The 27,677-nt window shown below is 39.7% G+C and overlaps 1 protein-coding gene across 3 annotated transcripts in view; it reads right to left on the bottom strand.

Moving 5' to 3' along the window:
* NBAS (NBAS subunit of NRZ tethering complex) overlaps window positions 1-27,677 on the bottom strand; it is a 322,416-nt gene that overhangs the window by 123,176 nt on the left and 171,563 nt on the right. For all 3 annotated transcript variants that reach the window (XM_035000616.1, XM_035000615.1, XM_035000617.1), the window contains 3 exons: window positions 13,193-13,357; window positions 9,822-9,935; window positions 9,150-9,273 (listed from right to left, as the gene is read on the bottom strand). In XM_035000616.1, coding sequence (XP_034856507.1) covers window positions 9,150-9,273; window positions 9,822-9,935; window positions 13,193-13,357 — 403 coding nt within the window. The remainder of the gene's footprint in view (window positions 1-9,149; window positions 9,274-9,821; window positions 9,936-13,192; window positions 13,358-27,677) is intronic.

The following is a 27,677-nucleotide window of genomic DNA, read 5'->3' on the forward strand; positions in this document are numbered from 1 at the left end:
AAAGGGCCTAAATCAAATTTTGGACAAACGGTTATGAGAACAAAGAAGTGAGTGTGTTCTAGAACACTATCAAAACTAAAGGATGAAGGGGTTAGCTATATATTCCGGACACCAGAAGACAAAGCAAGAAGAAACTTGTAAGTTTAATCTACAGAACACTTTGGATGATATCAGAAAGATTTACTTAGTGTGTAGAAATTGCATACTGGGGGCACCTGGGTGGCTCAGTTGGTTAAGTGTCTGCCTTGGGCTCAGGTCATGATCTCTGGGTCCTGGGATCAAGTCCCACATTGGGCTCTCTGCTCAGTGGGGAGTCCGCTTCTGCCTCTCCCCCATGCTTGTGCTCTTTCTCTCTCTCTAGCTGTCTCTAATAAATAAATAAAATCTTTAAAAAAAAAAAAAAAAAAGAAATTGCATACCGTACAAACACACACATATACAAAACCCCAGGGCTGCCACTTGACTTCTATCTGCCTTATATATTCTACCATTCGATACCTGCCTAACTTAACAGTCAGGACCCGTATTTTGGAGAGAAAAAAAAAAAAAAGTCCAATAGTTTCACATACTAATAATTCTTCCCTGTTAATTTTCTTTCTTATGTAGTTTCTTATAAAGTGACCTACAATTGCAATCTCACCTAGTTTTTTTTTCCCCCACCCCCATTTTGTTTTCAGATACTTCCCTTCTTTATGCACAAAGGAAGCCAATTTTCAAATAAGCCTATGTGAACCCACTCATCAATATTAGCCTTGTCTCCTCAAAGTTCAGGAGCCTTTATTTCAGGTGTGGGGCTTTGCTCTGGCTACCAAAGGGCCATACCTCCTAGAGTTGTGGTTGGGGCCAATCGGAGGCCTACTGGGAATATCAGTACCGTCACTGATTCTCTTCCAGTCAGATCTGTTTTGGTTTTTTTTTTTAATCATATGATTGACTTAATCTTTCACTCCATCTAATGTGCATTTGTCTGTATCCCAAAACCAAAGCACCCTCAAGAGATGAAAATACTCCAAAGGTAATCCAATGAATATGCTACAGACCCTGAAGGAAATTCCAAAACAAAACAACCCAACAACAAACTAAAACAAGGAAAAAGAACAGTGATGACATAATTGAAATAAATGCATAGTCCCCAGGAAATATCTTTCAAGGGGAGGATCTTCATCTGAATACCTAAATTCCAGTAGGTTTATTTTTAAGATAGTTATATTATTTCATAGACATAATTGACAAGATGATCTCTAGCATTTCTTGGACATACAAAGTTTAATACAGCAGAAAAAAGAGAAAATAGCAAATTTTCATGAGCTCAAAGATGACAAAATCACCCTCGGAAGTGTAAAGAATCATCATTGTTACTTTTACCAAGCAACAAATGTTTGCTCTAAGTGAATAATATCCACATAGATTTTATTTCATACATAAAAATGTGTTTATCTTTTTTTTTTATGATGCTTTGACATTTGGGGGGGTCTTGATAAACCTGGACAAACTGCCCTTGGAGAGCTAGACAGTTCCTCAAGATAGCAAACAAGCTGCCCGTGAGCATACCTTTGATATGCAAACCAACCAATTCAGAGCCAATACTCTGAACCACCTTTTCTCACTGGCTTTTATATTCTTCTGTCCTAATCACCCCAGGGCTAGGTACTGGACAAGTAGAGACAACTCTCAAGCCTGGAATCTTACAAAATTATTCAAACCATCTATTTTAGGCTTTCTCAAGTTTACCTACAATCCCTCCCCTATTCATTCCCATGGAAAACACAATAAAGGTTTTTGCCCTTGCTTTCCCTCAACCCTCTGCCTCTGACTCCTGACTGACCCAAGTGCTTCCCCCGCTGGGGCTATGTGGCCTGCCCTGCCTCCTGTTTCTAGAGATGTGTGAATATAAACTTCTTCCTTAGTGACAATCATTTCCACTTCTGGATGTCTTACCATATCTAAATAAAACCAAAATCCCACATAATTTTAGAACTAAAACAACATCTATAAACTATAAAATGAGGCAGAATTGATGAAGGAGCAGAAGGAAGACTGAAAACAAAGCATAAGCGGACATGCTGCAACCTCCCACACCCCGTGCTCCTGGGTGGGACAAGTCTGACCTTCCAGGAATCTCCCAACTATCTTAATGTTAATGCCTTTGCTAGAGGGGAAAAACTACCTTAATTTGACAATGGCAAGGCCTCTGGTATCTAGTAGGTCCTCCTTAGCATATGAAAGTTCTCCTGAAACCTCCCTTTTACTTACCTCCCCCAACCTCATAGTTTATAATCAGCCACCCCTCACAACCCCGGTGTAGCAGCTCTTTCTGCCCATGGGTCCTGGCCCCGTGCTTTAATAAAATCACCTTTTTGCACTAAAGACGTCTCAAGAATTCTTTCTTGGCCGTCGGCTTCGAACCCTAATAACGTCTTTCCTACATCAAAATGATACAGCGAGAAGGAAACCATCTTCAGAAAGAGAACTGGGATCAAAACTGAGACCCACCGTTTACTGCATGATTTTGTGTCCCGGAATTCAGAAGGTTTTAGACTTTCAGGAAGTTATACTGTAAGTATATCACATATTATTTGATACCTTCAGCCAGTCTGAGAGCACCCAATAATCAAGGACATTAATATTCTGCTATAAAACATTTAAATGCTCACACTAAACAAGATAAAGCAAAGACTTAAATAACCTCATGTCAGCTTAATTAGGTTTTGATGCCAAACAAATTACAAAAAGTCCTTAAAGCATTTTGGATTTTAGAACAGAGCCTTAATTTTCCTCACATGTAAACTAGGATTAAATGAAGTAAAGTACAGATCATGTCATTAGCATATAGAAAGCACCTAGAAAGTTCCTTCCCCCACCTCTATAAACTACAGACTTGAGGAAACAAATCATTTTTTAAATTTTTTCATTTAGGACACTTTCTGATTTCCCCCCAAAATGACAGATAATAGGTTCTCCCATTAGTAACTGCCATGGCCGTAACAGAGGTGATTACTTCCATTTTATATAAATCATAGTTATTAATGAATTAGCTACTGCATTTAGGCGTGTAGACTAATTGCAGCAGGAAGACAACAGCAGACTTACAATCACCCGATTAGCTGACGCACTTCTGGAACCATCCTCGCTGTTACTCAGCTGCTTCTCATGGAGCACTCAACACTTACTTGAACTAGTTATTCCTCCCAACCTCTCTGTGGAAGAAAGTAACTGTTTTCCTCAATCAACAAAGGGGATTTAGAATCAGAGCAAGTCCTTTTCCATTGGCCCCGTGCCAACACATAAGTAAATCACACCAGTCTCAGGGAAAAATGCTCCTTTGAGAGCTCTCCGTTCTAACAAACTCAACAATCCTCTCCTTTCCACTACTGTCCCCACTAGCAAAACATAAAATCCCAGAGTCATCTTGGACTTCACCCTCCTCTCTGCTCCCAACCATCAGCCATCCAAGCAAGCTGATTCATTTCCAAAGAACTCTTTCCCACACTTTCTATTTTCACAGCCACACACTGTAGTTTAAAAATTAGACTCTTTCGGGGCACCTGGGTGGCTCAGTCGTTAAGCGTCTGCCTTCGGCTCAGGTCATGATCCCAGGGTCCTGGGATCGAGCCCCGCATCGGGCTCCCTGCTCTTGGGAAGCCTGCTTCTCCCTCTCCCACTCCCCCTGCTTGTGTTCCCTCTCTCGCTGCGTCTCTCTCTGTCAAATAAATAAATAAAATCTTTAAAAAAAAAAAAAATTAGACTCTTTCAACAACCTTCCGACCTTACTTGATGCCTTCAGTCTTCCTTCTTCCAATCCATTCTAAAACAGCACTTTCATACTACTTTTCTATTAATTTTAATCAAGCACTAGTGTAATCATGTCTCGACAGCTTAAAACACACACACACACACACACCCCTCTTCAATGGTTTGCCATTTCATAAAGAATGAAAATTAAATTCTGTTTGGTACTTCAGGTCTCTGTAAATATGAGCCAACATTAATTTGTGGTTTTAACTGATATTATCCATATCCTACACACCAGCCGAATTAGTCTGACACTCAAATGACTTATGTGCAAATTCTCTGCACTGTGCTCATGCCATTGCTTTATAGAACAACAGTAATTATTATAAAACAAAAATACTTATCATTTTTAAACTATCTGCTCTGCTGGGAGAAGCCAGATAGGAGAAAAATGTTTTGCATGAATTAGCTCTAAGTGTCACAAAAACCCCACAAAGGAAATAGTATTACCTCATTGCTTTTACACAGGCTGGGAAAGCTAACATAAATGACCGAAACTGGGAAAGGTGGCTAATCTGTCAAGGCAGTGTTATGAACTAGATGTTTGTGCTCCCCCAAAATTTATTTGTTGAAGCCCTGATCCACAGAGTGATGGATTTGGGCCTTTGAGAGGTAATCAGGGTTATATGAAGTCATGCCCCTGGGCACCAAAACCTTCTAGGCAGCACTGAGACTCAAGGATTCTTACAAAGTGGTAATCAAACCCCACATATAGGAAGTTTCTTAGTCTTTGAATCTGCAAGCCATTGAGGCAACATTTGACAAAATTATCAGGGAGAATGTGAAGTAGACTGATCCCATGGGGTCTCACTGGGATTCACCAGATGTCACACTTGCCACAGATGAAGTCACAGTGATTTGACATTAACATTAAGGTATATGAAAAACAACCAAAAAAGAAAAAAGAAGAGCCTACCCTACATTTACTTATCAGTGTGTATGAATTTAATTTGCAATGCTGGTTCTAAAATCTTGAATATGATGCATTTTCTAAACAAGGTATACAGCCAAAATCAGATGAAATCTACGCCTAAGCCTCCAAGCACTAATTCTGTGCAAACTCAGTGCCTCTGGAAAGCACTCTATGATAAATTTAATTCCAGAATTAAATTCATATAGGAAAGCTGCCCGTATTATTGATTTGGAAATCATCAGCCATTAAATCATTCATTTAGCTAAATAAATAATGATCAGTTTTCTTCAGCTAGTCTCCATAAAACCCTTTTCATCAATTTTATTAAAAATTCTGAAAAGTAAGATCACGTTGGGAAGTTTAATTTGTATTATGACCTACTTGTGAACCAAAGTCAGGAGTCATATTTTTATAATTTTTTAATCTGGGTCATTTAACCTATATCACTTTTCAATTCTGCTGAGTTCCTGATAAAAGTCAAAGATATCTATTTCAGATAAGTTAGCATTATCAAGAGATATCTAACGTGACAGTATTTATGAACATGCATCATAAATTACAACCCCAAATGTAAAATAAAGGAATATTATTAAAATAACTTCTATATTTTAAGCAAAAATTCATTTTTAATATATACAAGGGTTCTGAAAGCTTTTCCCCACTCAATTCAACAAAATCGGAAAAAAATTTTTAATGCTTCAATGGACTTGGATTTTTTCCCTTGGTGGAGTAGTAAAATCTGAGCGTCAGAAAAGACAATTTGAAGAAACACCAGGACTGAAAGGAAACACCTGCAGTCCCACTAAAATCGCACAGACACACTAAAAGAGCACACACTCCCCCAGGCCTCGGATGGAGGCGCACAGTCTCCATCCCTTTCCCAGCAGCGAATGATGCACGCACCATGCTCACTTTTATCAGCATGGAGAGACACTGCACCTGCCACACAGAAAACCCGAGCAGCCCAATAAACATGTTAGAAATAGACAGGACACTCAGGGTTTGACCCTCAGGTGGGAGAGCCCAGACACAGATGTCAAAGGTATAGATACATGGCTTTCTCCAGATTGTCAGGTGAGAGGCTTGGAAAGCAAGTGTGTCAGTTTGAAGAATAGACCTGATGGGTGGGGAGATGCTAGCAATGTTAAGTGAAACTTCCAAAGGGTCTGAACCACAGCTTAACAACTGAATTGCTTTAGGAACTCCAGAAAATATGTAATGCATGAGCCACAGTCCAGAGGTTCTGAAATACAGAACCTGGATCCCAGGATCCCAGGCTTCCATACTTCTTAAAAATTCCCTAAGGGGTTCTAATGTGAAACAAGGATGAACGACAGCAGCTGGCCTTGGAAACAAGGGGAAATGATAACTGGATCAGCTACAGCACACGAAGACTCCAAGAGCGTTAACACAGGCCAAGGACCAGTCTATGAAACGGTGCCCAAGAGGGGCCCATCGTCACCACTGGTGAGCAACAGTCCAGGACAGAACCTACAAGCTGCTGCGCCCACTTTACAGATAACAAGGTAAAGAAAAACTAAATAATACTCTTCTGCTTGAAACCCCTACAGCTTTCAGTGGAAGGTTCATTTAAAACGTTTAACTTAGCACACGAGGCCTTTCATCTCTTCCCAGACTTGTGTTGCCTTGTTCCTTCACTGGTTGCCTACATATACTCTTCTTTCCAGGTATCAGAATAACCTACAAATCCCTGGAAAACTGTGATGTTCGCCATCTTTGCTTCTGTGAATTTTATTCCCTCTTCCAAAATATGCCCCTTCTCCCTCTCCCACCTCCCTCTCAATTCTCACCCACCCCAGTCTTTCTTTCTACATTGCCCTTGTTCATCCTTCAAAACCCAGGTCAAGTATCACCAGCTCCAGGAAGACTCTTCAGACCCCTTTCCACTCTGCTGTCACATGTCTATGATCCCGGCGCCTCTTGCGTGGACTGTTACAGCCCTTATCATACACAGATTTGTCTGTCTCCTCACCCCAAGGGTAAGCCCTCTCAAGACAGGACCATGTCTTCTTTAACTTTACATTCCAAGTACAAGGACTCTGAAGGACCATTCCTTCAGTGAATAATGAACACATGGTGAGAAAAGGAACTAGACAGGGATCCTCTGATTCATCATCAGGTATGTCTCCCCTACTCCAACAGCTCCTGAGAAACACCTATTTGTTTCATGTTTCATGATCATTTGGATGCCTCATCATTTAGTTAGCAACTGTAGCAGAGATGGTCAAGTACCTAAAGACCCTAAGAAAAGGGGAGGCCTAATAACCCAGAAATCTGTGCCTCACACAGGCCTTTCACTTTCTCCAAGAAAACAGCTCTGGAAAAATAGAAGAAGCCTTCATAAACTGAGAAATCATTCTGAGAAGGCATCCATCTCTGGGACCTTTATAATGTGATGCCATTATCTTGCCTTTTTGCAAAGGAGGCCTTCTGTGTAAGAGGTGCTCACACTCACACATCTGTATGCTGCAAGCTAAATAATAGAAATATCGAGTGAATCAATGTTTCCAAACTTCTTGGTTATGATTTCAGGCATTATTATGCCAACCAGTGGGTGATACACTTCTACACCCAACCCACTATTTTCTTAAGGTCTTAGATTCTATCCATGCAAACCGTCTCAATAATCAATCATAGCTTGATCCATAAGCAAATAATTAAAGATAATTTATCTAGAAGCAGGTTTGAGGAACAAATGAGTGAAAGAGAGGACACCTCCTATTTCTCTGCTACCTGCAGAATTTTACTGAGTATGGAAATGTCATGTGTGGTCAAATGAAAGGGGAATAAACCATAATTCCATTTTGAGGTGTTTTTCTCTTCAGGACAATTTTTCCTCCTCAGCACAAACTCCACCTTGCAAAAATGCTATCTTTAATAGATTGACAAGTTTTGAATAGAAAATACCAAACTAAACAACAACACTGGCAGGTTTTTGTTTCTTACTGTTAACTCCTTTTTTTGATTCGGGGTCTGACACAGCACCAAACGTGGACAATACTACCCACTGCAATGATCAGACAAAGCTGAATCTGAATTAAGTTCAACCAACCACTGGCTTTGTAACAAAACAACAACAACAACAAAAACCACAATGACTTCATGTCTCTGAGATATGGGTCTTTATCTCTAAAATAGGAGTGATGGTAAATATCAGGGGGTCTGTTATTAAGATTAAGTAAGATACTGTACTAATAGCATTTGATATAGGTCTTCTCTTACTGTAGACAAAGTAAATGTTAGCTACAAATAAATGTCTATGGAATTGAAAAAATTAAAGGATAATTTAAAAAAGAAAAGTAGTAATAAAGAATAATTAAAAGGGTAAACAGCAATGCAACTATACTCTTCACGTATATTCAGCATTATTTGTAAGGTGTGCCATGAATTTAATAATAGCTTTTTGGAGGAGGAAAAAAAAAAAAAAAAACAATGTACTCATCAACTGTGAGATACCCTGATTTCAGAAATAAAGGTAAAAAAAAAATGCATCTCAGAACTGAAGGAAAATGGTATACTTAGTAAAAACCTCTAGTATCCAAGAGGCCTGCAGAGTAGATAGAAAAATGGTACTTGCTTCCCCTCTTCCCAACTACATATAACTATTGATTGAAAGAAGGATTATCCAAAAATGAGTGACAGGATCAGGTTTCTGGGAAAACGGCAGTTTTATTCCCCATATACATTTTCCCCAAATTTTATTCCATGCAGCAAAGTGCTCAGTTAAGACCACATCATCCAGGTTTACTGGCAGTGAAAGACAGCCAGAAATATCTAAGTGGAAGGCGTGGATAGGACTACCAAGGAGACTGTTTTGCCCTACTTCCTCTTTTCTCCTTACTGATGCCTGGAATATAGAGAGATAGCTGGAGCTCCAGCAGCCTTTATATCATGAGGTATTCACTAAAGATGCAGAGCAGAGAGAGGGGGAACTGAAAAAAAAAAAATAGTCAAGGAAACTATCCTGGAACCTTAAAAAGAAGTAAGGAGACTAAAAAGAAAAAAAAACATACACATGGAAAGGTATCTTTGATGAACTTACATACATTTAATTCTTTCCAAAAAAATTCTACACAGAAAGATATGTGGCCATGCAGAAAATTCTTAAGATGAAATATACATCTACATTCTGTGAAGCAAATACTTAAGAGTTCTTAATTAACACATAAGATCAGAAACACCTATAAGAATCACTTCAATTATGTCATACTTATCCTTTTAAATCCTCAATATTAGTAAGTATCCGGAAAACCGGAAGTACTCAAATGTTTTAAATAAATGCATGATGGTGTCAAGTTAAGTTATTCAGAATTACAAAACTTTATTATTGTTTTTCCCCACCCCCATTCACTCATCATTTTTCATTTATGGTTCCCCTAATAGGAGTTACACACTGTCAGGGAACTAGAACCTTCTTTCATACCTTCTGTTGTTGGAAATACCTCTTCCCCTTCAGTTTTGGTCTCAGCCAGCTTCCCAGTTCTTAGCAATACCTCTGCAAAGCTTTCCACTGGAACATGCTGGTGGGGGTCATAGGTCACTGCAGACTAGACAGAAGCAGTTACACCTTTTAGCTGGTAACTTTTTTCTTTAAAGATATCCTTAGAACAGAATTACAGGATTTTATATCTTTTGATGATTCAAATTATAACTTCTCACTTACTAAAACATATTATTTTATATGTAAAGCTTGAAACAGATTTTAATCTCATAATATAATATATACAAATCGCATAAAACCAGGTCGCCTAGATAGCTCAGTCAGTTAAGCATCCAACTCTTGATTTCAGCTCAAGTCACGATCTCCAGGTTGTGAGATCGAGCCCAGCGTTGGGCTCTGTGCTCAGCAGAAGTCGGCTTGAGATACTCTCTCTCCCTCCCCCCTCCCCCAACTCACTCCCTCTCTCTAAAATAAATAAAATAAATATTTAAAATATATATATATGAAAAAAAAGTCACATAAAACCAGTGAGTAACATGAGTAAGAACAAAGCTAAAGAAGTAAATTTTCAGGAACATTTTCATTTTTGTTTATACTAAAATGCCCACAACAGCATAACAGTTGAATCTATGTTCTTAGGCACACTGTCCTTACCTCTATGACAAAGGGATCGGAGAGGACAGATTCATAAAAAGGATGACAGCCTTGTTTTTCTAGACCTTCATTGGCTATGGTTCCAATTTGATAAGCACCACCGAATTCTTGCCCCTAAACAGAACAAAGTGAAGAACAGTAGATAGAAGGAAAGAGCGCTGGGGGCAGATGCGGAGGGGAGAAGGAGGGTTGTTTCCGGAGAAATGGATCCACGTGAACTGTGGGATCTACGGACTATGTGTCAGTTTGACATGGACGCCCAGCAGAGCGGGTAAGAATGGCACCCACATTCTAAAAGCAGCCCTTCAACCTCAGCCTGCAGTGCCTTCTGATTTTCCTGGTCATTTGGACATCAGTGCATTAAAAACAAAGAAGCAATCAGTGTTAAACACACGACAAGTTTTCTAACCTACAGTCAGAGTAACCTTCCCAACACATCATTTTGTACATATTGCTGCCCTGCTCAGCACATCTTTAGTAGCTCTGAACAAGACTAACAGGCCACAGTAGCAAGTCTAAACTATGTAAAATAACATTTAAAGTTCTTCAATGTCAATCAAACATTCAAGACTAATTCTTTATTCCAACCAAGATCTACTTCACACGTCCTACCAGCTTCTATGCCTTTCTTCCACCACGAGGGCCCTGTCCATGCTGACTGCCTCGGCAGACCCCACCCTGCTTCCAGGCCCACCAAGGATCTCACCTGCTGAAACCCTACCAAGCTGGAGGCAAGATGGAAGTGCGCCCCTTGCCTCTTCCCCGCCACCCCACAACTGCCTTCAGGACCTGTCAGCAGCGGTCCTCACTGGCAAGCGCTTTCGGATCCCTAGTAGTTAACTGTCTTCAGGTTGACCTTCCTCAGATCGTAAAGCTCCTCACTGGAAGAGCCAAGTCAAACACAGTCACCCATTCCTCCGAGTTTACGGAGTCCTCACTTGATGCCAACCACAGCCTCGGGAAACTGTGAAGGCACTGCTGGAAATGATGATGAGAATGACAACTGACACTTAACAAAAACAATCTGGTATCAGGCACAGGGTTCCACACTTCGTCTGAGGCACGTAGGCTCAAGAAGTCCAAGACGCGAGACAGAAAAGTCACCATAATCATACCCAGTGTGATACACACAATGAGAAGAGAGGTGCAGACGTACCCCCGAGTCAAGCATCCACCATCTGTCTGTGGGATCGACATTTACCCAACCATCTCGGCTACGTCACCCTTGCTTCCCCTCTTCCCTGCATATCCCACATCCAGACCATTCACAGGTCCACAAAATACATCTCCCACTTGCTTCACCGCTGCCCCGGTCCACCACTTCACCACCTCTCCCCTAGAGCACCAGATCAGAGACCTCTTTGCCCCTGCCCTGACTCATGCTGTCAGTTCTCCACAAAGCACTTAAATGGTCTTCGGAAAGTGAAGCTGGATCACACAACCGCACTGCCTACATTCTCCAACCGCTTTCCGTCCTACTCAGAATAAAATCCGGGGTCCTCCTCATAGTTTGTACACGGCTTGGCACATTGGCCTCTTCTTACCACCTCCTTGATTTCATCCCCCATCATTCCTCCCGCTGTTTACTCTGTTCATACTACACAAGCCTCCTTTCTGTTCTACAAAGATGTCAAGCATCTTCCTTCAAAAAAGGCTCTCTGTACTTGTTCTGCTTGGCTCAGTCAGGTTTCTGCTCAAGAGTGACTCCTGATACACCAACCTTCCGATCTAAATCAGACCTTCACTCCCCCAGTATCAAGCATTCTCCCCTTACCTTGAAGTTATCCTCACAGTCCTCACTACCACCTACCGTTACATTATTACAAATACTTTATTGGTGGGTTTCTTTGTCTCCCCCACTGAAATACAGGCTCCGCACGTGAAGGGTTTCCCAACTCTGCTCCCAATCACTAGCACGAGCTTTGACACACAGAAAACGCCTGAGGAGCATTTGGAGCATGAATGAAATGAACGATACACCCACTGAGTGTTTGGGGTGAACTTATAAACAAGCATATTTCTTTGTCCTTCAAGCTTTCCAGAGAGACTAAGGACTGCAGTGTGAGAGCGCAGGGAAGACAGCAGGGGAGCAATATGTTCACTGGTCACAGAAAGCACACTCCATCGTTATACCACTCGTCCCAACCTCTATTTCCAGAATGGGTGAAAGAATCTGTTACGCTGTTCTCTTTACCAAAAGCACCTACTAAAAATTGAATGTGTCGTCTGCTAAAATTCACATGTTGAAATTCTAAGCCCCCAAAACATGATGGTATTAAGAAGTGGGGCCTTTGGGTGCATATACACAATGGAATATTATTCTGCTATACAAAAGAAAGAGATCTTGTCATTTGCGACAACATGGATGGACTTAGAGGGTATTATGCTAAGGGAAATAAGTCAGACAAATATATGATTTCACTTACATGTAGAATCTAAAAAACAAATGAGCAAACAAACAAAAAAGCGTAAGCAGACCCATAAATAAGAGAACTGATGACTGCCAGAGGGTATGGGGTGGGGGATGAGCAAAGTGGGTGAAGGGGAGTGGGAGGTCCAGGCTTCCAGCTATGGAATGAGTAAATCACGGGTTATGAAAGTACAGGGAACACAGTCAAGGTACTGTAATGGTGTTATATCATGACAGATGGTAGATACACTTGTGAGTACAAGCATAACGTATAGAGTTATCAAATCACTATGCTGTGCATTTGAAACTACTGTTACATTCCGTGTCAACTACACTTCAATTAAAAGTAAATAAATACATTTAAAAAAACTAAGATATGGGGGCCTTTGGGAGGTGACGGGCTCATGATGTTGGAGCCCTGCAGAGAGTTCCCTCAACCCTTGCAACATGTGAGAACGCAGCAAGCAGAACCCACCAGAAGCTAATTTGCCAGAGCTTTGATCTTGGACTTCCCAACCCCCAGAACCGCGAGGAAGAAATGTTTGTTGTTTAAGCCCCACAGTATGTGGTATGATTGTTCTAGCAGCCCCAATAACCTCAGCCCTCATGCCATCTTCCAGTGCTTTTCCTCGACTACTGGCCCATAGAAATATAGCAAAAACAAGTAAGCACCGATGAAATCATTTTCCTTTTCGTCCCACCAAATTTTAATTCTGACATCAAATCCAACCCCACCCCAATCTGTATCAGTGTCTTTTGCAAGCACCCTATGGGAGTAGGTTACATTCTATAAAATAAATGACTCTTCCCCTATCTGATGGGAGGCCTCGATTTCTTCAGAGATTATTTAATAATCTAGAGAAGATAAAGCTGTTCACAACACGAAAACGACTGAGAAGCAGTGCTAATGCATTGACAGAAGCCCGAGGATGGATTCTGAAAAGACAGAGGTCTTGCTTACGTGAAGCGGTCGGAGGTAAGTTAAGGACTTCTTCCACCACTGCCCGTCACTGACCGCCTGCAGCACGGCCTTGGTGGTGATCGTGGTGCTGGACAGGACCTTCCTGGTCGCAGCGGTGCTCCAGCCGAAGAGGTCGGAGTTGCTGCCAGGAACACCGACTTCACCCTAGTTAAAACAGAAAAGGCCAAGAGCAAAAAATGCACATGGCTAGAAGAACAGAGTGATCATGAGACGACTTACGCTTCTCGGACATGAGAAATTTAAAAATCCATCTTTGCCAGCAACAAAAAAATGTGAAACAAAGCACTCCTGGCACATTGTACCTCCTTGGATCAGGTACAAAAGAAATCTGGTAAAGGAAAAACCATCACCGTGCATTAGTCAAATAATCCCCTTCAGAAACATTTATGAAGCACATAACGGGTTCTTTCTTACCAATCTAGTATCCTACCAACGAAAAACTCATGTTTATTTCTTAGACATTTGAAAATATTTATTATACAGGTTAATTATGAAATAATTTAGTTATTTGAACAATGCTATGGTGACCCAGACAAAGGTAGGAGACTCGGAGGACCCATCTATAAATGTTGAAAGGTATTCTGTTTTTCACCTAAACAAGTGGATGATTAATAGTGTTTAAAAGGTTTATAACATGAAGCCTCCTGCCAATCTGGAAGCAATCAGCTAAAATTCTGACTCTCCATTTACTCATCTGAGAGATTCCACGTGGAGAAAAATGCTAATACATTAACATTTTTTTTTTAAATTTTACTTATTTATTTGACAGAGAGAGACACAGCAAGAGAGGGAACACAAGCAGGGGGAGTGGGAGAGGGAGAAGCAGGCTCCCCGCTGAGCAGGGAGCCGGAGCGGGGCTCAATCCCAGGACCCTGAGATCATGACCTGAGCCAAAGGCAGACGCTTAACGACTGAGCCACCCAGGCGCCCTACATTAACATTATTTTAAATAGAAACAACAACCACATCTGCTTTTGATCAAAGAAAAACACTACTTGTTCTACAAAAACAAAGTTCTTGGTTTAGTGTTTATCTACTTCCACTTATTTTTTCTTAAGTTTTCCATTTAAATGAAAGTGAAGTTAAGGCCTAGTCCCTCTATTTCAATAGCCTTCCTGATACTGATAGAAGGAGAGCATAGTTTGGCTATTTAGGTCCACATCACATCACTTATTCATGTATTATAAAAGTAATAAAAAACGTAAATCATGTAATCACTCAGTAATTGCCAGGACATCACACATCACAAATACTGAGGATACAAATGCACTGTTGTAGACCAAACTGACAGCTGCCCTACATGGTAAGTAGAATTACGGGCCCCAAAGATGTCCACGTCCAAATCCCTGGACCCTGGCAATACACTGCATTCCATGGCAAAGGGATTTTGCAGATATGATTAAGGACACACACCTTGAAGTGATTATCTAAATTATCGGGGTGGGACTAACCTAGTCACACAAGCCTTTAAGCAGAGAACCTGTCCCAGCTGGGGTCAGACAGAGGGTGTCTGGGACATGCCATGGGGCAGAGGCAAGAAACACCTGAGGCATGAGGAGACTCAACCCATTATCGATGGCTTTGAAGATAGAGAAAGGGGCCACAAGCCAAGGTGTGAGTGGCACCTAGAAGCTGAGAAAAGCCCTCAGGTGACAGCCAGCAAGGCAACAGGGACCTCGGTCCTATAACCACAAGAAATTGAATTCTGTCAACATAAATGAGCATGGAAACAGATCCTTCTTTAGAAGCTCCAGAAAAGAGCACAGCCCTGTCGGCATCATGATTTTGGCCATGTGTGACTAAGGGGAGACCCACCTAAGTCTCCCAGATTTCCGTCCCATGGGAATTATAATCAATTTGCACTGTTTTTAAGTGGCTAAATTTGTGGTAATATGTTATAGCAGCAATAGAAAACAAATAATATCATGTTAGGATACTTAACTTCTAGAAAACCATTGTGAACTTTACTCTTACTTGCAAAAGGAAATGAATTTAAGCTATATCAACCAATGCTTACAATTTGTCCAATTTGTCGTTTAAGGTTTCTCGTAAGATTTTCTAAACTGTGCTTTTAACACACACACACACAAAATTGTGTCCCAACACTGTAAGAAATGATAATTATGGAATAGTAATAGTGTTATAGCTAAGCTACAATGGCAACCACCTGGCAAAATAAATGTATCAAATCAGGGGCACCTGGGTGGCTCAGTTGGTTGAGCATCCCACTCTTGATCTCAGCTCAGGTCTATGATCTCGGGGTCATGAGTTCAAGCCCCGTGTTGGCCGCCACACTGGGTGTGGAGCTTACTTAAAAAAAAAAAAAGTATCAAATCAATAAGTTGTATCCCTTAAGCTAACACAAGGTTTTTATGTCAAATATATCTCAATTTAAAAAAAAATTTAAAAAATTGCGTTTCCTATGAACTTTTTGGATATTGGGAAAAGTATAAACTATCAACTCAATGCAATCACTGTAATTTGATTATGAAAACAACAACATAAAAAATGGATTTTAATAAGGAAAAAAATCATGTTAAGTTGCTTATATACTCATAAGGGCAACCATGCTAAAAATAATAGTTTGGAGTTTAGCTCATTATCCAACGCTTCTGAAAGGACAAGGTAGAAAGTCCTACATAGGAAAAAACAGAATTCTCCCTCCAAGTCTAATAATGATGACGGCTTGCTGTGGGCCAGGGCTGCACAAAGTGCTTCATATGTGACTGGGCAAAAAACCGGAAGGGAACACAAAAAAACACAAATAGTTTTAATGGTAGCATTACTACAATTCTTTTCTTTCCTTAATTTCTTCCCTGTGTGAGATGGCAGGAGAGGCTGATTTATTCTCCACTTCGGCACCGCTGACAGCTGGTTCATCATGTAGGACTTAAGTCAACAGAAGAAAAACAAGCTGATTCCCAGGGGCCCCTCTTTTCTCAGAAGGCCCCAACCCCAGCCGACGAGCTTCTGGTGGTGCACAGTGGCAAAGTTACCTCCAGGTCCCAGCCTGCGTTTCTGGAGTGGGGCCTTTTTCCACTGGACAGCTGGCAATCATGCGTGTCACCCACCAGGTCCGGCCTAAGCACTGCTCTCTGGGCTACTGAAAACCCTGGAGATCAGGGACACTTGGGCTTCACTCGGATTCTGAGTTTTCCCCTTAATAACTGTGCACAGAGTGGAGTCGGCTCTGTGTGTCCCTCTGTGCATAACACTGCCAAAAATAGTTCTTTGCCAGAAATAAAGCTCAGAAGGAATCTGAAGTATACATTCCCTCTTTTTATACAGATACTGATATGTAGATATAGATACATGTGTATATATGTGTATATATATATATATATAAATACATGTAAAATATATAGTAAGCATCTCAATTTATTGGCTGTATTTTTGAATTACTTAAAATTTACATCTGAAAAAAAAAAAAAAAAAACCACCCCAGAAACAAATGAGAATTCATTCACTTACTCAGCAGTTACTGAGTGACTCTTAATTCAGTATCATGCACGATACCAGGCCATGAGGTGATAAAAACAGCTTAAGACACAGTCTGAGCTCACAAATCGCTCTGAAACTAGGGAGGGAGGCAGAGTAATATCAACTTCTCAAGCCGAGGTGCATAAAAAACACCATGGGAACATGAAGAGAGGTCATACCTCCCCTGGCCGGAGGCACGATCACAGAAGGCTTTGCAGAGAAGGTAATATTCCAGCAGGAAACACGACAGGGCTTCCAAAGGAGGAATGGCAGAGAGAGTTTCAGGCAGACTTATGCAAACCAAGAGCACGAAATAAACAGCATGGCCAACTGGAGGAAACCTGAGCGAGTCAGAGAAGGTGCAGACGCTGACACACCAGGGCAAGGGGCAGAACACCAGGATGGAAAGAGGGAGAGGGGACTGGAGCAAGAGCTCCACTGACCAGCCCAAAGCACTTCTGCTGCCGCCCTGACAGATGGGAAGCCACTGAAGGACTCTAAACAAAGGGAGTCGCACAATCAGATTTGTGTTTTAAAAATATGACGCCAGGCACAAGAATCCAGTTAGAAGGTTGGTGCATTAGTCCAAGTTTAAACTAATCAGGGACAATTTGAATTAAGATCATAATGCCACAAACATATAAGGTTACCATAGGGTATTTGTCTACCTGAATGAATACATTAAGTGTAAGTGTTTTTATTTCTAATCCTTCTAAAAGTGAGAAGGGCCGGAGGTAAATCAGATAAGCAGAGAAATCCAACTTTCTAAGAAATAAAGTACATGGTCACCAGGTGGGTCTTAGGGAAGAGCTGAGAGAAAGAAGACAAGAACAGAAGAGAAGTCAGGAACATAAGCAAATGTTCACGGTCAGTTGAGCAAGGTTAGATGCAGTGGGGGTAAAAATGAGCAACACAAGTTACTGAGGAAGAATGAACAGAGGACCAGGTCCACAGAGAGGAATAAGAAAGATCTAGAGACCTTTTTTCCCCAAGAGCAATGTCTAGTAGAAGTCCTGTTTATAATATATAAGAAACATAATGGCTACCATTTGCTAAACGCATACTATGTGTCAGGTACTGAGCAGGTGCTTCTTATGTTCATTCCTAAATTTTACAGTAACACTGCAGAGTAGGTAGGAGAACGTTGTAGATCCACTAAGCAGAATATGCTGCCCACAGGCAACTGGCCTAAGGGTGTCACCTGTCTTCTTTTTATTTATTTATTTATTTATTTATTTATTTATTTATAAAGATTTTATTTATTTATTTGAGAGAGAGAATGAGAGACAGCACAAGAGGGAAGAGGGTCAGAGGGAGAAGCAGACCCCCTGCCGAGCAGGGAGCCCGATGCGGGACTCGATCCCGGGACTCCAGGATCATGACCTGAGCCGAAGGCAGTCGCTTAACCAACTGAGCCACCCAGGCACCCTGTCTCCTGTCTTCTTGACCAGGTCTGGCTATCGAAATGTGTGGTCCACTTGTTTTTCATAGGGTTCTGACATAATATTACACACACACACACACACACACACTTAAGGTCATTTATTCTTCTGTGTTATAAAACTAAAATCTCATTAAAGATGGCTTGAAAAATTCATAAGATTAGGAGAAAAAAAGACAGTACTTATTCACAATTCCATGATACAAAGACAATACTGCCAGTATACATTCTCCCTTCCTGTCTTTAATCCAGGCTTAAGAGATTTTTCTATAAAACCTTTTTATTCAAGGATAAGATATATTAAAAATGTGTACACGTAAGTGTACAGTTTGATAAACTGTAACAGAGGCAGGTAATCAGCACTTAGTAACAGACCACCACACCAGCATCCCAGATACGGCCTTCGTGGTCACTTCCAGCCACTCCCACGGCCGAGATAAATGCTCTTTTGACTTTTGGCAGCATAAATTAGTTTTGCCTATTTTTATACTTTATATGAATGGAATTATGTCCTCTTTTGGGTCTGATCCCTATCATTCAACATAAATTCATTCATATTCTTGAAAGTAGTCAAAGATTATCCAACTCACTGTTAGTGCAATGCTGTTACATTGTTAATGTAACAGTATTATACAGTGTGGACATATCAGAACTTATCCTTTTTTCTGTTGATGAGCACTTGGATACTTTGCAGTTTGGAGCGAATACCAACAGTGCCACCCTGAACATGCTAATAATTATCTTTTGGTGAACATATGCATTTCTGGAGATAAGGATTACTTAGATAGAGAGTATGCATCTGTCCAGACTTAGTAAACACTGCCCAACATTTTCTAAAATGGTTATACCAACTGAACTCTAACAAGCAATTACAACAGTTCTGGTCACCCACATCCATGCCAACACTTGGTGTTACATTTCTTTTTCCTTTTAGCATTACCAGTGAGTATATAATAGTTATCTCTCTGTGGTTTTAATTTGTATCTCTCTGGTGACTAATGAAGTTGAATAATTTTTTATGTATATATTGGCCATTTGAGCATCTTCTTTTGTGAAGTGTCTGTTCAAGTGTTTTGCCATTCTTCTGTCAATTATCTGTTTTTTTTATTCACTTGTAATTCTTTAAATATTCTGAATACACATCCCTTATTAGATGTAGAGATTGTGAATATTTGGCAGATTATCTTTTTATTGTTGTAACGTTGTCTTTTGATCAACAGAAGTACTTAAATTTTAAATTATTCCAATTTATCAGTTTTTTTATTTTATGATTAGCATTTTTTTGTATATTTAAGAAATCATTGCCTACTCCAAGGTCACAAGGACGCTCTTCCATATTTTCCTTGACATGTAATGTTTTTACTGTAAGTAAAATCCTGTTATGACAGTGTACTACCCCCTCTCCTACGCACCTGTATTAGATGCATCCTTCTAATGCACTTACCATAATATATTGATATTTTGATTTTTTTTTTGTTTTTCTGTCTTCCCAACTAGACAGTAGCTTTTCAAGGGTAGGGACTATGTTTATTCATTACTATATCCTCAAAATATGTGACAATCCCTACCCTGTAGTTTGTGTCCGTAGATCCGTGCGAGAAGTCTGGTTTTCTGCCTGTCTGAGGACACGTTTTCTAAAGCCTAATATGTTGCTCCTATAGTATCTAAATGTTACTCAAATAAGATTTCATGCCACACTTTCAGATCTTGTTCACCTTTAGAATGTTCTTAATCGAGAGGGTATATTGAATGATTTGAATGTCATCAACTAATCCAACTAATCCATAAACCAATCCATTTAGTGTAGAATTAAAAACATAAACAAGGTAAGAAATATCGCACTTAAACACAATGCCACTTCACTCAGAGGAAAATCAAGTCAGTTGAAAGACATCAAAAAATATAGGCTATAAAACAATTATTCCATTTCATAAAATGAACCTAAACTTTATTTATAGTTCATATGGATAGGTTAACTCAAGATAGGAAATTTAAGATACATAAAACTTAAAAGTCTGTTTCAGAAGATAAATGAAATTCACATGCTCAGAAATGTACAAGATAAAAGGATTGTAAGAGAGTCCCCTAATGAGAATTACAAAAGATAAAGTAAAATAAAAGGCTCATTTGGGCCACAGAAGAAGCATCAAACTTGGGGACAATCTAACAAGATTATACTGTAACTAGAGAAATTAATGAGGAAAATAGTTTTCGTTCAACTACATGTAATGGGGAAAGAAAAGAGAAGTTAGGCAAAATTTACTCCCTCAAATGATTACTACTGGCACTTTTTATATTCATAGTTCCACACTGCTAATTAATTTAGAATGTGCAACAGCAGAAATAGATTAATCCCCCAAACCAAATCAACAACTCCCAGCATAAAATTTAACATGAAATCTCATTAATGCCAAGTGTGTTACACAGCTCAAAGGTTAACTTACTAAGCATTAATAGTATCTTTCAAATTCTACAATAGACACCATTACTGATCAGGTTCATAAGAACAAGAATAGCTCCCCATGTCACGCTTGGCTTAGAGAAACGATTCTTGCTGATCGATTACTATAATGAATAATCCATTTTGGAGTTGCTTTCTCTGATGTCTGGTAACACATGGGTTAATTTCTGAGAAATCTGTTTGCCCACTATAAGCTGAGTTGGTGGTACACATAAATTTGGTAAGGATTACAAAGAGCACTCAAACTAAACTCATCCACTATCCCTTCTCCTCCAACAGATCTTTAGATGATCCAAAGCTCTTCCCTGTACCTAACACAGTAAATTTCACCCTGAACTCAAAATATTAAGAATGCAATCTTTATCATGGGTGATGCCACTCTTAGAAGTATCTGTCAGAAGAAGCAGTAGAAAAATGCCCCATGGAATAAATCACTGACTATAAAGCCTGATTCTGCTTTAGTTCATCCGCTAATTAACAGGCCAGGTTACAATTTAGATGTTTTCACCTTTGCAAGTCATGAACCCCTACACAATTCTGATGAAAGCTGTAAGTCCTTTCTCCAGAAAATAGAATGCACACACATGAACAAAGTCACAAACAGACACACACACACACACACACACACATACACCAAATTTGACACACGGTATCAGAGGCTTTGGGAATCAAACCCTTCTTGAATCTCCTAGCATTCTTGTACCAAGACTAAGAGGCATATAGTTAGGAAAAATAGAGGTATCTGAAGTATATTTTTATTTTCTTGCACCATACCCAATTTTTAAATAACATTTGATAAATGATTTGCAGTTCTAAATGCATCCACAAAATAAATTTACTAAACACACACTTCTGGCATGCCTACTATGTTTCAGACCCAGTGCTAGGCAACAGAGTTACCATGATGATTAAGATATTGTCCCTGCTCTCAAAGAACTCATAGTACATTAGGAAAGAAAGGCAAATAGGAAATTTGCTTTATTTCATCAATGAACTGAGAACTTATCAAATTGGACCCCATTCAAATATTCCTCCCCTTATAGTAACAGAATTTATCCCCACCATCATATCTACATCTTAACCTTTGTCATTTATTTTATTCACATATTCAACAAATATATTTGACATTAAATATAACAAGGACACACTGTTCTAGATACTGAAAATAGCAGTGAACAAAACATTGCTCCTGCCACAAAGATCTCCCCTTACATTCCAAGAAGAGATAAGCAAAAAATAAATAGCATGTCAGAGAAGTATATCAGATCAACGATAGGATAAGAGCTAGGAAGAAAAATACAGTGATGTAGAACTGTGTATGCAGAAAGCAGGGAAGCTCTCACTGAGGACACAGTTGAGCAGAGACCCAGAAGAAGCAAGGACAAGTCATCTGTTTGTATATGTGGGAGAACACTGCAGGTAGAACTCAGCAAGCACAAGGATCCAGAGGGAGAACTTGATGGGAAAGTTTCAAGAATAGCAAGAAGGCCAGTAGGACTGGAGTAGGCTGAGCAAAGCCAGATTTGGGGGAGAGAGGGCAGAGGGCAGGGCAGGAGAGAAGAGATCAAGTCAAACAGCTAGTAGGGAGACAGATCATGGGTGTCCTTGTAGGAGGGACATCATAAAAATTTAGTCTGTACTCTGAGGAATGTGGCACGATCTGATGTATTCTTAAAGAATCACCCAGGCCGCCTTGTTCAGTACAGACTGTCGCAAGGAAAAGAGCTCAAGCAGGCGGACAAACAGAACACCACCATAAAACTCTAGGTGAGACACAGTGATAATTTAAACCAGGGTGGTAGCTGTGGTAATAGTAAAATATGGCCCAATTCCAAGTCCACTGGGAAAGTGGAGCCAACAGGATTTCTTGACAGACTGTATGTGTTATGTAGGACAAAGAGAAGAAATGAGGATGACAACAAGCTTTATGACCTAAACGACTAGAAAGATGGAGCTGCCATTTTCTGACATAGGATAGAGCACAGAAGGAACACCACTGTTGGCCCAGGTGGAGCGTGGGATGTTAAAATCAGTGGTTCACTTTTAACACACTGAGATGGATGTCTGTAAGAAAGGTAAGTACAAATGTTAGGTTGGCAGCCATACATACAAGCCTGGAATTCAGAAGACCAGGGCTCAAGCTATAAGCAGGGAATCATCTGTACAAAGCTGATATTTAAAGTCATGATAATGGGTGCAATCATTTGGGAATGAGTATAGGCAGTGAGGAGATTTAAAGACTGAGACCTGGGGTATCCACCACTTAAGCTGGGGAAATGAGGAAGGACCAGCAAACACGATGAGCCTAAGCGGCCAATGAGGTATAAAGAAGACAAATAGGTTGTCCTGAAACAAGTACGTATCCAAGGTCACTGGAAGGTCAAATAAGATAAAGACAGATTTGACCCATGAATTTAGCAACAAGAGGTCACTGGTGACCCAAACACACAAGCTGTTGTGATAAAACAGGGAGGAGAAATAGGCTTATGGTGAGTAGGCAAAAGGTAACCGGAGAAAAAGAAGATGGGGCCACTGCTAGTAGAAACAAAGGAGTATAGGAAAAGACCCCCAGGACAGTACACGTGAGCCCCTCCAGGGCCAAGTGGTCCTATCACAAGGCCTCCTTAAAAGGAAAGGAAACTGTTGAATCTCCCAGATTTCACTAAGATATGCTATTTTTGCAAAGTTATCTTTTCAAGTGGATTTAAATAGCAAGACTAATTAAAAAGTAAAAACCGTATTCTTTGTTAGAAAAAGAGTCAAACGTAAAGACAACAAAACACATATATTAGAAATGCATGAGCCCTATGAAGAAAGGGCAGGATGAAAGAAAGAACAAAGCCTGGAATACCAATGGGGGTGCGAAAGGGGGCAGCTAACCTAAGCCCTTGTGAGGAATGGAAATCTGCGATATAGATCCTCCAAGCCAATTAGAATGACAGGACGCACACTCCTGACCATCAAGCTATGGACTGAGCCAACGCATTATCCTACAAGCATGCCAATGAGCAGAGCACAGCCTCCTTCGGTCAGCTCTCAGAGAGGAAACATGACACACTGACTGAAATGCCTGAGTGTTCTGAATCGTGTTAGCGCCGTGCTATCATCCAGGACTCGGACATCACAGATTACCATAAACTCAGTCTCCCACAGAAAACATTCCTCAGGCAACGTTATCAAAAAAAAAATAATAAATTAACGAAGACCTAGTCTGTTCCCAGTGATGTGCTGGCATCACGAGAGTGAAGAAAGCACAATCAGCACTTACACAAACTTACGGAGGCTACGCCACAAGAAAACAGGAAATTCTCCATCTCTGGAGCTCAATTCTACCACTCTATCCCCGAGCAATGCTAATATAACTATGCAAAATGTATACATAAAACGCTCAGTGCAGCTCAGTCTAAAATAGAGGAAAATCGAACACAATCTAAATGTTCAAAAACAAAGTAAAAGATAAATAAATCATTGAATGTGCATCAAATGACCACTAACTCACCCTTATAGAAATGGTCTGTATATAATGAGAAAAGCATATATCCATGAAAAATAACATTATATGAAAAAAATATATGCAGTATGACTCCATATTAGTTTAAAAAATAAAATAATTCTTCATGAGACAGACAATAGTTGCACAGAAAATCTGTTTATACTCAAAAAAAAGTCTGGAACATTTTTTATAAACTTAAAAAAAAAAATGTTTACCTCTAAGCAGTGGGATTCATGTTATAGGTAGAAAGGACTCAGAGAAGAAAGAACTTATATTAACGTACTGTTGATTAAATTATTTCATATTTTAAAGTAGAAAAACCAAAGTTACCACAAATCTCCATGTACTTCTCAAAAGTTAACAAATGTTAACATTTTATCACAGATGTTTCACATTTCATTTTTTTTAATTTTCAGGAATAAAATGCGCCAAATACTGTCAATTATCTGAACCATGTCTTCTCTTAAAGGGATTGCTAAAATAAAAGCCTACATTAATTTTTGTAATTAAAAAAAAAAATTATGAGTTCCAGTTAAGATGGAGAAATGAACCCATGTTCCAGTGTGCTCACTCTGCTCCAAAATACTGAGGATAATTGATGAAAAGAGCAGAAAGGCATTCAAGTTCAATGGAGTTCACCATGTGGGGGCTCAGAATTCCGGTGCTGTCCGTGGTTACCAGGTGCTCCCTTTAGAGGATTGGGAATCAAAAGGATCCCCTGTAACAAGATCAGACTCACTGCCTGGGACTATATATTTATATAAAACTGCAAATCGAGAGAGATAAGAGAACTGAGACAGGGCCCAACTCCCTACTGGCTCCATGCTTTTATTTCTCATATATCCTCAACATTACAAGAGGGAGTCCCATGTCAAAAGCTAGTATAGGTTGGGGTGCCTGGGTGGCTCAGTCGTTAAGCGTCTGCCTTCGTCTCAGGTCATGGTCCCAGGGTCCTGGGATCGAGCCCCGCATCGGGCTCCCTGCTCGGCGGGAAGCCTGCTTCTCCCTCTCCCACTCCCCCTGCTTCTGTTCCCTCTCTCACTGCCTCTCTCTGTCAAATAAATAAATAAAAAATCTTTAAAAAAAAAAAGCTACTATAGGACATGGTTCTAGACTGAAGCACCAAGGGTTCAAATTGAGGAAAACCACAAAACTACAGAATCCTTAGACACAGTCTAGGGAGCTAAAAAGTAAACTGAACGGGGTGGCTCAACAATGAGCTTGAAAACCAAAATTCCAGTACACCTAGGGAAAACAGACAGTAAAGTGATAATTGTAACAAAATTCATTCCAGATGAAATAGTTTCCTTTAAAATTTCAAAATATTAATTTGTCTTTGTGAATACCAAACATGAGATTTAAAATCCTTCCAGAAGGAATACGCTATCATAAAACAGAAAACAATAAAACAAAATAAAAATCATCCCACTGAACTAATTTTTATGTATGGTAAGAAATTCTAAATTCATCTCTTTATATGTGGATATTCCTCAAACGTATAGTTATTTTACTTAAAGTGTCTTATTTTTACTTACTTATCAATAAATATAAGAGCTAAAACTCTAAAACGCTTAGAAAAAAGCATAGGAATAAATCTCCGTAACTTTGAGTTAGGCAGCAATTTCTTAGCTACAACACCAAAAGCAGAATAGCAATAAAAGAATATTGATAAGCTGGACTTCAGCAACATTAAAAGGTTTTGCACTTCAAAAGCTATCATTAAGAAAATTTAAAAACTCAAGTCACACAGAGAGAAAAATATTTTCAAGTCATACACTTGAGAAAGGACTTGTATCCAGAATTAGAAAAACAAACCACCACCACAACAAAACTCTTACAGCTCAATAAGCAGCAGCATATAAAAAGATGCTCATTATTACTACTTGTTTGGAAAATGCATACCAGAATGATAATGGGATATCACACACATCCCTGAGAAGGGCTTTCATCAAAAAGCCAGGTAATAACAAGCGTTCATGAGAATGTGGAGACACAGGAATCTAAATACCTCCTGGCAGGAAAGGAAAATGGTACAGCCCCTTTGGGAAACAATTTGGCCATTTCTTCAAGTGTTAAACACATACATACATGCAATTAGCAGTTCCATTCCTACATACCTACATGAGAAGTCAAAGCACATGTCCATACAGAGACGTGTGCACCAATGTTCAAAGTAACAAAACTGGTGAATGGAAAAAGAAATGGTTGTCTCGGGATGCCTGGGTGGCTCAGTTGGCTAAGCGACTGCCTTCGGCTCAGGTCATGGGCCTGGAGTCCTGGGATCAGGTCCCATGTTGGGCTCCCTGCTCAGCAGGGAGTCTGCTTCTCCCTCTGACCCTCTCCCCTCTCATGCTCTCTCTTTCTCTCTCTCTTTCATTCTCTCTCTCTCAAATAAATAAAATCTTAAAAAAAAAAAAATGGTTGTCTCTGATACTGAAAGACAACTGCCATTTTGCTCACTTCTAGATATTTCTAAACAATCCTTTTATAAATCCAAAATCTCTCTATGTTTAGCCCATGCCCCAGTTCTAAATATTAATTAGTCCAGTTGTATAAATCTATATAGCCACTTAAAATGTTCATAACAAGTTTTCCCACAGTGAAAATGATTTTTTAATGGGAACCTTATATATAATCCATTTCCAAATCCAATTAGATTCATCTGGGGGAAAACACCATTGGCTAAGTTATACAACAAATACTAGCTAAACAAACGTTAACACACTCTAAATGGTGGAATACTGCTACATCTAAAAAACATAATAACCAACATTAATAAGAAACTGGAAGACTGTAATTTTGGTAGTTATTCAAAAAATATGCATTCTGTTCTATTTATAAAGTAGTATCTTGTTCATGGGGACAAAGCCGGTAATCTTCAAACTTGTCGGCTCTACTTGAATGAATGCAAATGCTTCTGTGAAGCAATTACATCTTTACTTTGCTTGGATATATAAACAAAAATTATTATTTTCACAACTGAGTAATGAAAGTCTTGAGCATTAAGCAGATTACACGTATAGTCAGCTCTCATTTACGTTTATAATTTAATGTGGTTATTATATCTACTGTTAATGTGTAACACACAGCACCTTACAGCTAAGCACTGTATTTTAATCTAATAATAGTAGCTATAATATTCTGAAATGCGCTTCAAGAATCAAAGTCGTAATGTATTCATTCATTGAGGGTTTGGATTTGCACTTCATGAGGTCTAGATTTCTTACAACTTGCTGAAAAAGGACAAAGACAAGAAAGCTTTTAAGGAGCTACAAAAAAAAGGAGAAAGGGAAAAAAAAGAATCGTTTGGAAGAATTCCTTTTCCTTGCTAAGTAGAACATGTAAAGGACGGCTGGTGGTCTCCTTCATTTACTAAAGAGAGTAATGGACTAATATGTGTCCACTCGCAGTGACTGACACAGCATGTCCCACTCCAAAGAAGCCACTAAAGGGTCAGGTTGACACTTTCTAATTCATTGTAGAAGGAGAAAATAGGAAATCCAAAAGTCACAAAGGTTTTTTCCTGGATTTTATAAAGAAGGATGGGGATTCAGAATAAGCGTACGGAGCTGAACTCAGCAGAAACACT

This window comes from Mirounga leonina, unplaced genomic scaffold (assembly GCF_011800145.1).
Source record: "Mirounga leonina isolate KUSES-001 unplaced genomic scaffold, KU_Mleo_1.0 Mir_125, whole genome shotgun sequence".
Taxonomy (NCBI): domain Eukaryota; kingdom Metazoa; phylum Chordata; class Mammalia; order Carnivora; family Phocidae; genus Mirounga; species Mirounga leonina.